Source organism: Echinops telfairi, unplaced genomic scaffold (assembly GCF_000313985.2).
Source record: "Echinops telfairi isolate 266 unplaced genomic scaffold, ASM31398v2 ScPeMD7_2010;HRSCAF=2546, whole genome shotgun sequence".
In the NCBI taxonomy this organism is placed as follows: domain Eukaryota; kingdom Metazoa; phylum Chordata; class Mammalia; order Afrosoricida; family Tenrecidae; genus Echinops; species Echinops telfairi.
The window spans coordinates 15436407-15449785 of record NW_022105908.1 but is presented as its reverse complement, the minus strand read 5'-3'; the positions used below and the strand labels follow the sequence as shown (position 1 = coordinate 15449785).

At 45.6% G+C, this 13379-nt stretch overlaps 1 protein-coding gene across 3 annotated transcripts in view; it reads left to right on the top strand.

Moving 5' to 3' along the window:
* PRPSAP2 (phosphoribosyl pyrophosphate synthetase associated protein 2) overlaps positions 1 to 12099 on the top strand; it is a 47159-nt gene extending 35060 nt beyond the window's left edge. For all 3 annotated transcript variants that reach the window (XM_004712966.2, XM_045293365.1, XM_045293366.1), the window contains 3 exons: positions 1165 to 1235; positions 2323 to 2469; positions 11351 to 12099. In XM_004712966.2, coding sequence (XP_004713023.1) covers positions 1165 to 1235; positions 2323 to 2469; positions 11351 to 11509 — 377 coding nt within the window. In that variant the 3' untranslated portion in view covers positions 11510 to 12099. The remainder of the gene's footprint in view (positions 1 to 1164; positions 1236 to 2322; positions 2470 to 11350) is intronic.
* Positions 12100 to 13379: the final 1280 nt, after the last annotated feature.

Below are 13379 nucleotides of genomic sequence, written 5' to 3'. Positions count from 1 at the left end.
CCCCTTCCTCCCCTCCTCTCCTCACTTTCCCCCTACCCTCCTGGTATCTCTTATCTGTACCTGTGTACATGCTCTGTGGAGGACCATTTTTTGAGATGGGCTATCATTATAATTTCACAGATCCTAAATATTTGTACTTTGATGATGTGACCCTGTGTATAATGCTTGTTTAAGTTAGTAGCAAATAGATGTATAAGGAAAAAGAAAGCATTATTCCTATAAAATTTTTAATAGAAAGATTTTGACGATACTAGATTTTTAAATGATTTTATAGTCTGTAGTGTCTTATTGGGAGTGGGGGAGGGAAACCAACCACAAAAGGAAACAGTACTTGTCCAGAATAGCATCATAGCATACATTTATTCAAAGCATGGATAATGCATCACAGGAAAAGGGTGCCTGGTGACTCAAAGATGCACCGCTCCTGTGCTTGGCTAGCCTCCCCCAGTCCAGTTATCTGACTTTGGCAGGGCGGAGGGCGCTGCTAAATGGCTTCATGTCTCATCCACTTAGGTGTCATTTCCCAGCTTATTCCAAACTTTTGTCAACAGAGCTTTTTGGCAGTGTAGCATCCAAATCCTGGATGTCCTAGACTGTCCAGCTGCCGCCTGGCCTGGGGCATTTATGTTGTCTCCTGTCCTTTTCCAGTAGAACAAAAATGAGGCAACAAACACATTTGGGGAAAGGGCTTTTTCATACTTTATTAATGGGTCAAAAAGTATTTCCTATAGTGTCTGAGAACAGAAGTGTTTTTAAAAATGTGAAAAAGACCCTGGTGTTCTATCTCGCTTTGTTTTGTTTTGTTTTGCCTTTTTCTGTCCCCGCCACCAACCAAGATTCACCTTGGTTGATGTATTACACTTGATTGCTCTGTGTCTCTATTAATGTAGATAGAACTTTGGTGGTGGGCGGGGGGGGCGTTTGGCAATGCCTGGGGACACTCTCCATTGTCACAACTGTAGGGACTGCTGTTGGCATCTAGTAATAAAGATGATGCTCACCATCCTCCCCAAACAGAACCGTCGCCCCCAAACAGCAGCTAAGGCTGAGAAGCTCTGGCCCAGAACACGGCCTCCTCTTTTCTTTCTTGAAGAGCTGCTGGCTCTCTAAAGGGGTGGCGTACTTTTTAACGCAGAGACTTTGTGTTTGTTTCATTCTGACCAGTGCTGATTCCGAAAGAAAAGCCTCCAATCACAGTGGTTGGCGACGTCGGAGGAAGGATTGCTATCATTGTGGTATGTCGACTTCTTCCTGCTACTTTGCGTATTTATGTTCCTGTCCTGCATCTGTGTGCACACAGAAGAGGCCTGGGGATTGTGGGAGAGCAGATGGCTCTCCGTTGAGTTGGTGCACTGTGTGCTAAGTGTTTCCTTTTTATTAAAAGTGGAAAATAATCACAGTGAATGTCATTAGTAATAATAGCATGGGAAATTTTGCGTGTGATAAAAGTGGGTCATAAAATGAGTTGTAGTTGCTTAAAATGCACATCCTCTCGCCCTGGATAAAAGCAGGGCATGAAAAAAGTGTGTTTAATGTCTGCGTGGTTCCAAGAATGACAGTACAATGAACCCTGGACTCTCAGCTCAAGGACCTCAGCGCTGCCCCCTCCTCTGCGGCTGTCGCTCGCCTCCTACCCCTGGCTCCTCAAACACTGTGTCACTTTGCTTTGCATCGCTTGCTGTGTACAGAAAGGAAGTCTTTGTGTCTTTCTTTCTCGGCGCTCTCGTGGAGATTCATCTGCGGGGGTGCCTTGCAGTTGGGAGTTACTGTGCAGCCCACGCCTCTTCGCTGCAGGTGTTGACCGCAGTCTGTCACCCTTTTTGAAGACTACTGCTGCGAACGCTCCTGTGCCTATTTCCTGGTGCCCTCGTGCACGTGGCTCCAGGGCCTGGGGGCGGGGGGGAGTTATAGCGTCTGAGGGTGCACGCGCCAGAACATCCCAAGGTGCTGCCACTTGGCCAGCCTCCCCATCAGCACTTGGTGGTTTCAACTTTGTCAAGGACACACCCCCTGAAGCCCCTCGAAGGACCACAGCTGTACCACCACTGGTTCCATGATGAACAGAATATATAGTGACGGAAGGATGCTCTGAATTCAGTAGTACACGTTTTTCCTATTACGACCGTGCTTAAAAAACAAAACAGCTGCATCTTAAAGTCATTACAGATTCACAGGAAACGGCACAGTGACGGGAGCCTGGGAGCGAGCCGTCTGTTCCGGCTGCAGCCACTCGTCCCCAGCATGCTTGTTACCGTGGCGTTAGATCCCTTCTGCCCCCGGCCGAGGCGTTCCCCTGCCCTGTGCTCACTCTGTCCCTTGCAGGACGACATCATCGATGATGTGGACAGCTTCCTGGCTGCAGCGGAGACCCTGAAGGAAAGGGGGGCGTACAAGATCTTCGTGATGGCGACCCATGGCCTGTTATCCTCAGACGCCCCTCGGCTGATCGAAGAATCTGCCATCGATGAGGTACCAGCCTGCTGCCGACTGGGGCTGCCCTGGCGCTCCAGAGGTCTGAGATGTGGTTCAGAAGAGCGGGTACCTGGGGGGGGAGGAGTGGCTTTGAAATGGTTGTCGCCCAACCTCACGGAGTGTTTTGCCCATGGTTCCAGGTAAGGAATCCTGGTAAGTACAAAACCGAGCCCTCGTTCCATACAGGGCACCCTGCCAGGTGCTTTACATGCATTGTCAGCACCTTCATTCCACAGCCGTGGGAGGGTGAAGCTGTCACCATGGAGACGAACAAATGGTAGCTCAGTCCAACATGTCGCTCAAATCTCAGCTCTTTCCACACTGCAGGTCCCCTTGGTGGCATTTGGAGAGGAAGGGGAAGGGGGAAGTGCTCTAAGTGGCTGGTGGGTTGGAAACACCAACCAAGGGCCCTAACGGCCGTGCGGACTCCTCCATGCAGGTGTCCGTTCGTTAATGTCAGTGCCCGTGGTTGCTGTCGTCAGGTTGCTTGAATGCTCCTTCTCTTTTCATTCTGGCGTTCTGTTTCCATTTATCTCGCGTCCTTGCCCTTTGACAATCCTCATCTTTGTTGTGAAGTGATTGCTGATCACTTTGGTCTCAAGGTGATTTTTTTTTAAAAAGAAGCACAGTATTTATAGGTGATGTTCATTGTTTTGAGCCAGTTTGTAATTCAGCTACAAGACGACCTCAGCTTGGTTTTGGTTTTGGTTTGGGTTCAAGGATTCAAGGGTTCAGGATGTTTGGTTGGGGGGCTTTATCTATTGTTCAGGAGTTGGGGTGCTTTCACACATTTCCCCCTGTTCTGTCAAGGTCCGTCTCTCGTTACAGTGGCTCTGATGATAATGATCAGCTGTGGTCGTTTGGCACGACTTAGTTCCTTGGGGCATGACTTGGGCGCACACATGGACGGACAGGAGTGTGCTTTCCACACTGGACGGGACAAGGCATGACTGGAAAGAAAGAGCGAAGACTCAGAGGCGAGATCAGGGTCCCCGAGCTCACACGTGAATGCAGTGGGAAGACACCTGCCTGAGCCCGTCCACCCCTCACCAGACAGCTCTCACGAGCCTGTGTCTGTGGGCAGAGGAGAGCGAGCAGGCTGTGGGGAGGTAGAGGCGACAGCTGGTAACAGGTCCTCATCCAGCAGAGTGAGATTTGGAGTAGAGGCCTGGGCACTAGAAGCAGCAGCTATAATTGAACCGTGTATGGCAGCTCTTCAGGGGAGAGCATTTGGGGAACTCCATGGTACTTGTGAGTTGATTGCTCCTCGATGGTTACTCAGTTGTGTAGCTAATGGCTAACCCCGAATTAGTTTGTCCATTCTGTTTAGGAGCTGAGCTGGTTTTCACACAAACCTGCAGACAGCACAGTCACACAGCAGATTTTAAAGCTATAGCCAAATGTAGAAATAACGTCTGAGAAGAGGGCGGGAAGATGGAGAGGTGCGGATCTCATCTGTCAAAGCAGGCAGCCAGCAGTGAGAGTGTGGGCGGGTGAATCAAGAGCCGGAAGGGTTTCGTCCTTATGTGATTGTTGTTGGTACTGTTAGGCGTAGTCGATTTGGTTCCAACTCATAGCAACCCAGACCCTCACTGCCTAAACGCAAACTCGCTGCAATCGAGACAATGCTGTCCCGTAGCAATCCGGTAGGACAGACGAGACTCGGGGCTCCAAGACTTTAAATCTTGACAGGAGTAGACAGCCTCATCTTTCTCCTTCTGAGCTGCTGGTGAGTTCAAACTACTGACCTTGCCACTAGCAGCTCAAATGCCTAACCCATTTCGCCACCCAGGCTCCCTCAACCCCATGTCCCACGGAAGAGAACACTGCCCCGTCCTGCCCCATCCTAACAGTTTCATTAGAAGCGGTTAAATGAAGCATCCAGAGTAGGCATACTTAGAGAGACAGACAGGAGACGTGATTGCCAGGAGCGTGGGGGAGGGAAAAACAATCAGGGAGAGGCTTCCTTCTTCAAGTAAAGACATTGTTCTGAAATCGATGTGATTATGGTGGCACGGCCCTTCCAGTGGCTGCTTTGCGATACTGTGTGGCTATCTCAATAAAACGCTTGAAAAGTGATTAAAATAAATTTGGAAAATTCCTTCCCCAGTGGCAGTGCTTAATATGAGGGGACTTCAAAAAGTTTATGGAAAAATAGAGTTAAAAGATAAGAATTTTAAATGTAAACTTTTCCTTGACATGAAAAAAAGAAACAAACTCACTGCCACCGAGTCAATATTGACTCATCAAATTCCAGACACTTTGTGAGTAATGAATGACACCGCGCCATTTAGTTCATCCCTGAAGCATTGAGGGCCCTGGGAATTCAGCCATGTCTTGTTCACACTACTAACTGAAGGAAAATGAGTGCCCTTTAGAGAATTTTTTAAGCGTAGGAAACAAAAAGAGGATTGCACAGTGTGTACCTAATGGGTTCCCGTCGGATCGCTTGCCAGCTCGCACTTGTTTGATGAGAGGCATGAGCAGGGGCATAGTTGTGGAGAAGCTTCTCTCGGGAGCTCTTTTGTTTGTTCAAACAGCTTTATTAATGCTTCATCCTCATGTCATGCAATTTAATAATTCCCTCCTATCAAGAGAGTTGTACAGTTCTCACCACATTCAATTCTAGAACATATTGTTCTTCCTTGTACTCATTGTTATTCATGTCATTTTTTTCTAATTGTGGCAAAAATGTACACAACAAAACATTCTCCAGTTCCAAAATTTGGACATGTAAAATTCAGTGCCGTTGATGATGCTCTTAGTGTTGTACAACCACGATTGGTATCCTACTCCAAATTGTTCCACCACCATTCACAACAGCTCAGTGCCCCTGGTAACCGCTCTCTCTCCTTTACCCATGGTAACCCCTGGTCAAGTTCGGTTTCCTTCTTTCTTTTTCCCCCAGAAGTTTACTTGATATAGTATTCACATATCCTACACTTCCATGGTTAAATTGCTTTTAAAATGAGTTGTATATGCATCAGCACCATCAGTTCTAGAGCTCGCTCCCCACTTTCGGGTGTTTTCCTACTAAAGCTTTGGATAACTTTCACAAAACCCTCTTAAATAAGCAGATGTCACCACTCTGGAAGGAGCTCAGTGGTGTTAGGCACTGCTGATTGCAAGGCAGCGCTTTAAAACCACCAGGGGTCCTTGGGATGGAGCTGGAGCTGTCAGCTCCTGTAGCTTTACAGCCAGGAGCCCTGCCTCAGGAAGGGCTCCTCCGAAGTGGCCTTGACTCGGTGGCAGTGGGCTCAGTTTGGTTATCTTTCTCTGGCTCTCCAGAAAGTCAATAAGCAGAATGCCCGAGCAGCCCCCAAACCGTTGCCAAGGCATTTGCCCTTGACTGGATCACTTCCACCTCTTGGTGGCCGTGATTACAAATCCTTCAAGAAAGCCTTCAGGACCTTGATCCCACTTGCTTAAACTTCCATCGAAAGCTCTGCTCTTGTCTTCTGCTGCTCCCACTGAGATGTCTATGGTTATGTCTGTGTTAGCTGCTGTTTCATGGTAATTGTTGGTCCTTTTCCATTAAGAGTTATGAACGAGATTGAATTTGCCCCCCTCGCAAATGGATCTGGACGGTCTGTTGCTGTGGGCTTCAGCTTCAGTGTCTCTTTCCTTCCAAAAACGAGTTGTCCGTTTGTAAGCTGCCGATTTCTTTGAGGCATTTTGTTCCCACATGCTTTCCCTAAAGCATCCATTTCCCAATTCTTCCGCCCAGGCCTCACCATACGTTTGGTGTTTGTGCTGAAATGTTAGCAGCATCCGTGTTGGTCTGATAGGGGCTCTTTTCAAACGGATGTCTCATTCTTCTCAGTGCCTCAGACGAAATCCTGTTCAAACATCTTCTAGCAAGTTGTAAGGGTTTTTCATAGTACACATTTTCCATGCGCTTTTTGAAGACTCTTTGTATGGTACGGAAAAACCGGCTCACGTCAGGACCACCAGATGCACACTGCAAGGCATGTTGCCCAGACAGGGTGCTGTGGGCATGTGCTGCGGTGGTCTGCTTCACCTGGGCTTGCCAAAATGATGCCCATGGGGTTGTCTGGTCAGTTCCCTCGAGTCTGGAAGCAGTGGAAAGGTCACTTTTCTCTTCAGGGACTGTGTTCTTTTTCACAGGTCATGAGACGTACTGAGGCCCTTCGTGTGTCCAGTGTGTTTCCAGCTGTCAGGAGGATCACATGCACACTCCTGCCTCTGCACTGGGCTAGCTTTCTGTGCTCCTTTACTTATGCCGAGTGACTCTTGACTGCCCATTTCGATTCTGAAATCTCATTGTGCTTGTACTTCATTCCTTTCTTTAACATTTTCAGTGGTATATAATTCATATATCACGCAATTCAGTAGTTCAGTCACACTAAGAAGAATTGTACAATCATCACCACAATGAGCTTGAGAACATTTTCTTCATTCTCGTACTCATCATTCGTTCTCCATCTCTCCCCCCACCTCCCCTGCCACACCCCAAACCCAAGCTCAAGTTCAAGCTGGAGCTCAGGCTCACAGACACAGGGAGTCAGTGCCCACTCACAGCGACCCCTCATGGAACCGTTCAGCCAGTGACTCTCTAGATTTATCTATCCTGGATTTCACATGCAGAAAAACATGCAAAACATAACAAAACCCTAACAACAATACAAAACAAAACAGTTAAAACCTCAATTGAAAAGAAAGCAGAAAATACTAAAAACTAGAACCAATTTAAAACGGATCAAAAGGGAGATCAAATGATAAGGTGGTAACTTTTAACCTAGCTGCATTCTGTGTGATAGAAAGCCTATTCACATCCCTGGTCAGAGGCACCCCCAGGGGTTTGGTCCATGTGCAGACCCCGCAAATAGACACTGGCCTTCCCAGCCTTCTGCAGACTCGCTGTTCACAATGTAACCTCTGATCCCAACCCCTGCTGTGGACTTGGACTGGATTACTTACGGTCCTTGGATCACACAGGCTGGTGGCTTCTTTCATGTGGGCTTAGTTAACGCCTCCTTTAGATGGCTGCTTGCGTGAAAGCAAGCCTTTAAGATCCCAGACACCATTCCTTGTGATAGTTATTTTTAATAAACTCTCGAGTCCTTTGTGAAAGTGGAGAGTGTAATAATAAAAAGTTGCTCCCATTCCCGGTTTTTCTGTTCAGAAGGATATTTTAAATTTGTTTTCTATATGTAGCTTTTGAAATGTCTGTCCTTCTACTTTTATGTTTTTTATCAAATCCCAACTTTTTTCCTAACAGCTTATTGATAATATAACTTAGATACTGTGTAATTCATCCATCTAAATTGTATGAGTCAGTTTTTGGAGTGTTTCACAGTTACACAGCCACGTGACAGCGTGGTACTTTGGTCATCCTCTAAAGAAACCCCACCCCATCAGCAGCCCCCCTCAGTTCTGCCCAGTCTTCCCAACGGCTGACAACCGTTCATCTGCTCTCTGTCTCTGTAGGAGTTACTCATTTTCTATATGTCATACACATGGAGCTGTGCAATATGTGGTCTTTCCTTTAGCACAGGTTTTTTTTTAATTAATTAAGCATTTAAAAATGCATGTTATTGTTGGGACTAGAATACACACAGCAGAGCATCGCACTAGTTTAACAGTTCCCTCCGAACGATGTTGATGACACTCTTCGGGGTGTACAACCATTCTCAGCCCCTTTTTCCAAGGTGTTCCCCTCTGAGACAAACTCACCGAACCTTCAGGTTCCGCTCTCATCTGTTGCGTTGCTGGTGTTATCATTGTCGGCTCTCCTACACAGTTCTTCAACGAGCAGAATGCTCAAGGCAGATCTTTTTTACTAGTTCAACTAAACTGTAGTTTGGGTTTTAAAATGTCAGAATATTTTAAATTTCGATTTAAAAGTGCATCTCAAGGCCGTAGTTTCAGGATCCTTGCTAGCTTCCCCACTCCAGAAGCCTGGTGTCCAGGAGAAGGCGACCTTCTCGCCTGCGTTTTCTTGCTGTCTGTTGTGGTCTCCTGGCAAAGGAGAGAGTTGCTCACAGAGGCAGGTAGCCAGACATTCCATATCCGCTCCTTTTCCCTTTGCATTCTTGCCCAAAAGAGATCATTTGTTGTCCTTCAGGCGGCTACTTGCCAGCGGCCCCGGGAACTACACAACCAACTACAAGGTAGAACAGAAGCATTAAGCACACCATTAGGCCAGTTAACGAGGATGTTCCGTGAAACCGTGACCCTAAGCCTTCAAACGAAGAGATCGAATTGCAGGAGGATTTTTGCTGTCCGTAGTCAACGTCGGCAGCCACCCTTTTTTGGTGGCGGCGGCTGTTACCGTTGTAAACAGATCACGCGATTTTGCCAGTTCAGCTTTTCGCATGTGTGCAACTTCCTGAGGACAATGCCAGTGACTGGTTGTGCCGCCATACCCTTAGTCAATGTGGTACTTCCAACACCACTCGTGCCCATTCCCGGTAATCACTCGTACCCATGCTCTCGATATCTGTGCATTTGCATGTTTCTTTGAATAAGTGAGGTCCTGCAATAGAAACATTTCCATGATCTTTATTCATTTTCCACAAGCTTTTTTGAAGCCTTCTCACATGTGGCCTTTTGTGCTTGACTTACTTCACTCAGCATAATGCCTTCAGATTTCGCCCACATTGTAGCACATTGCTCAGACTCACACATCTTGATTATAAAGCAAACTGGCCAGTTACAGTGATCAAAGCAGCCTGAGAGAGGTATAGCAGTAGACATACAAACCAGTTATGTAGGATGAGCATATAGAAAGAAACCCATTTTTGAGGGGACAAGGGTGCCAAGTCCATTTAATGGTGAATGAAGAAATAAAAGGTGCTAAGAAAATTCCATTTTCACAAACAAAATGAAGCAGCATCCTTCCCTCACACCATACACTATATAAATTCTGAGTGGATCGAGCATCTAAAGATGCCAACTGAAACCTTAAATTCCTTAGGAAAAAAAACAGCAACTCAGGAAAGGGCTAATGCTAGCAGATATAACTTTCAATAAATGGATTGTCTAATGTAAAAACAAAAGCATAAATAGCAAAAGACAAATAGGACATCATAAAAATTAAAAACTTGTTCAGCTAGACGTTCCCCAAAAGTTCCCCAAAAGAGCCTTCGTTTCCTCTACTGGCTGGATGCCCGCATGTGTCACGTTTTGCGTATTCTTTCCTCTGCGGACAGGCATTTTGGCACTTTCTACCCTTTGGTCATTGTGACTAGTGCTGCGGTGAACATTGGTGTACACGTCTTTTTAAGTCTTTTGGGAGTCTACCTGGGAGTGAAAATCCTGCGTCATAGGGCAATTCTATTTTTAGACTTTGAGGAACCAGTGCAGAGTTTTCTGTTCCATTTTGCATTCCCACCATCAGTGGGTCCGGGAACCAGTTTTCCACATCCTCTCCAGTGTTTGTTATTTCCTGTTGTTATTTGTCTTAATCTTGCCCGCTTCGTGGAAGTGAAATGGTCTCTCGAATGATGCTGAGCATCTTTCATGAGTTTGGTGGCCATTTGAATATATTCCCTTTGGTGGAAATGTCTCTTCAATTTCTTTGCCCATCTTATGTTTGAGATATTTGTCTCTTTGTTAAGATATCAAAGTTCTTCGTTTTTGTATATTTTGATTATTAGATTCTTATCAGATAATATGGTTTTTGAAGATACTCTCCCAGTTTGTCTTTGCACTTTTTAAATAAAATCTTTTGGTGTACAAAAGTTTTTGATTTTGTATGAGGTCCCACTTATTTTGTCTCTTGTTGTTTGTGCTTTTGTTATTACATTAGATATTTTACTGTTAAAAGCTGGACCTGACAGCATTGTGCCAACATTTTCTTCTAAGAGATTTCTGGTCTTAGTTTGCACAGCTAGGTCCTGAATCCACTTTGGATTTTTTTTGGGGGGCGGGGTATGGTGTGAGGCATGGATCCTGTTTCATTTTTCTGTGTGGGGAAATCAGTTTTCGCAGCACCATTCATTCATTCATTTATTCATTCTATTTATTTATTTTATTTTATTTACTTATTTTTTCCAACATCATTTATTGACGAGACTCTTTTCCCTTGGCATTTTGGTAAAAAAATCAGTTGATCCTAGATGTGTGGGTCTCTTGGGGCTTCTCAGTCTATTTCATTGTGTATCGATTGTTACACAGTCCCGGAACTGTATAGCGTGTTTTAAAATCAAGCAGTATTAGACCTCCTACTCTGATCATTCCATATAAAGTTGAGTAATGTGTTTGAGGTTCATACGTGGATGAAAAGCTGTACTCTTCCCCTGAATAGTATTCAGTATCCCATTGAAGAATATTTGGGTGGTTGCCACCTTCTGGATGGTCTGAATCATGCTGCCATGAGCCTTCTTGTACAAGGTTGGGTGTGGACTCTTTCGTTCCCTTGGGTATACGTCTAGGAGTGGAATGCTGGGTCCCATGGTAACACTCTAACCATCTGAGGAACTACCAAGCCGCTTTCCAAACCAGCTGCACCATTTTATATTCCCACCAGCTCTGTCTGAGGCCTTTGATTTGCCCATGTTCTCACCAGCACTTGTTACTGTCTTTTGTACTCTAGCCATCTGAAATAACAACAAAAACCACAGCCCTAAGTCACTGCTGACTTACAGGGACTTTGTAGGACAAAGGAGCTCTTACTCCCTAGGGTTTCCAAGGCTAGAAATCCACGTGGGAACAAGGCATCGCGCACTCTGCCACCAGGGTACCTTGTAGCCGTCTTAGTGGGTGCTGCACGACCAGATCTTGTCTAAGCCGCTCAGGCCGCGTTCACACTGATTGTTGAGCGTGCAGTGACCCACTGCCCTCTCATCAAGTAGAGCCTCCAATCAAGTGAAGTCTCTCTGATGTTGTTGGGTTTTTTCCTCTTTATCCACAGGTGGTGGTGACCAACACAATTCCACATGAAATCCAGAAACTTCAGTGTCCCAAAATTAAAACTGTGGACATCAGCATGATCCTTTCAGAAGCCATCCGCCGGATTCACAATGGAGAATCGATGTCCTACCTTTTCAGAAACATAGGCTTAGACGACTGATCAGCTTCTCTCCGTAGAACCTCCAGGGGCCAAACTGGAATGAACAGACCGGACTGTGGGCTGCAATGGAAGATGCTTGGCGTTGCTTATTTCACAAGAGCCAATTTGTTTTCTCCCCAACCCCCTGTTCTTCTGGTTAATTCCTATGAAGACAGAGTACTTTGTCATTGGGTTTGGGTCTTTGCGACTTTTTTGGAGCCATTTTTATAAAAGAAAAACTTTATTCTCCTGTAAAATTAAAACCTGGATTTTTGTCGTCGTTGTTGTTTTAGTTATTTTTAAAAAAGCAATTAGAATAAGATTTTTCAGCTCACAAACAGTCTTTATGCAAAGTTGCTTGGGCCCAAGTGCTTGATGATAATAAAATAAAATTATCTACTGTGTACCTTCAATTGATACAAAAGATGATACTGTTAAATCCAGTAAATGACATTTTTAGAAGTGCTTTTATAGACAAGCATATGAAATATGTGATCATATTTATTTTCTGCAACAAAAGAAGGAATAAAACTTTGTCGTCTGCTTGTGTGTTTTTTACCTTTGTGTTTTAGCGGTTCTTTTATAACTAAAATAAAATAAACGTGAATTAACATTCTTGGATATAGGAATATTCATTGGCTTACTACATTTTCTCCTCTGCAACTTTTGGGGAACACCAAAAGGTAAAGGTAGGCATTTACCTTTTAGGGATGTACTATTTCCTGTCTTGACTAGTTTTCAAAGGCCCTGAAAGTTCCTAATACATAGTGGTTTGATTGAGGTAGGACAGGGGTTTGAACCCCTAGATGTGAGGCTTGTTGTAGATTAGCAAAACACTGAGCTAGTGTGGGAACTGAACATCTGGGCCTTGGCTTGCCTTTGTCCTGTGCTCTGTGTCCAGAAGTACAGCTATCCTTGAAACATCTTCTAGGGGTGTTAACTGCGATCCTCGCATCACTGTTGAGAATCTAAGTATTGCCTACATGTCCATGACCTCAGAGCCTGGCATACTAGGCTCTGCGCCCCAGGACTTACGCCCCAGGAGTTCTCCCCTGATCACGTGATGACCACCCTATCCAGTCGGGAAAAAGGTTAAGGATTTCTCACAGAGAAAAAAAAACTTACTTAAAACAAAAAGAGCGAACAAAGTTTCGCTTTCTGCCTGCCTATCCAAGTTTGGTGATTGTTAGAGGTCCAAGGACTCCGCTCCAGGCTGGCAGGGCTGAGACGCGGAGCACCCTCTCTGGGCCCCACCGTTTTCCATTTCACAGGAAACAGTTCAAGAAAAGGATTTCCCATTCCAAGTTGTCAAAACCAGCTCGCGAACAAGCCGTTGACTTTAAAAACATACCCTGGCTTGTTGAGGACCTGTTTCTGGAAGTAGGAACTTTAGGTCTCATCAAATTGCTTAGCAAGTAAGACTGACGGCTGCGTTTGGTGCCTTGTGCCAGTTTGTCATTTTTCAGCCATTGCCACGTGAAAGGAAGGCTTCGGAAACAAGGCTTCTCTGCAGCCTGGGCCCATGGCACCTTCAACAGCCCTGTGACGGAAACTGGAGAAACCTGAGTGGCCGCTCACATCTGACTCAGCTGCTCTGGTCTTTCATGCTCTCTGCCCCTTCTGGTGCCAGGGACATTTTCTGTTCTTGATGGCAGTTTTTGAAATTAGCCCACAGGTTTTCTTCAAGAGGAGTGACAAGCGGTAGCTGAGCAGTCTTGGAGACGCTGGGTGGACTGCCTGGTGCAGTGGCTGGTCTTCCCCACCCCAATCTGAGGATGCTGAGTGGAAGTGTTGGGGAACTGACGGGGGGAAGGTGGGTTCTGCTGAAGACTCCATTTCTTTTTTTAATCGTTCTATTAGGGGCTCATACGACTCATCCCAATCCATACAT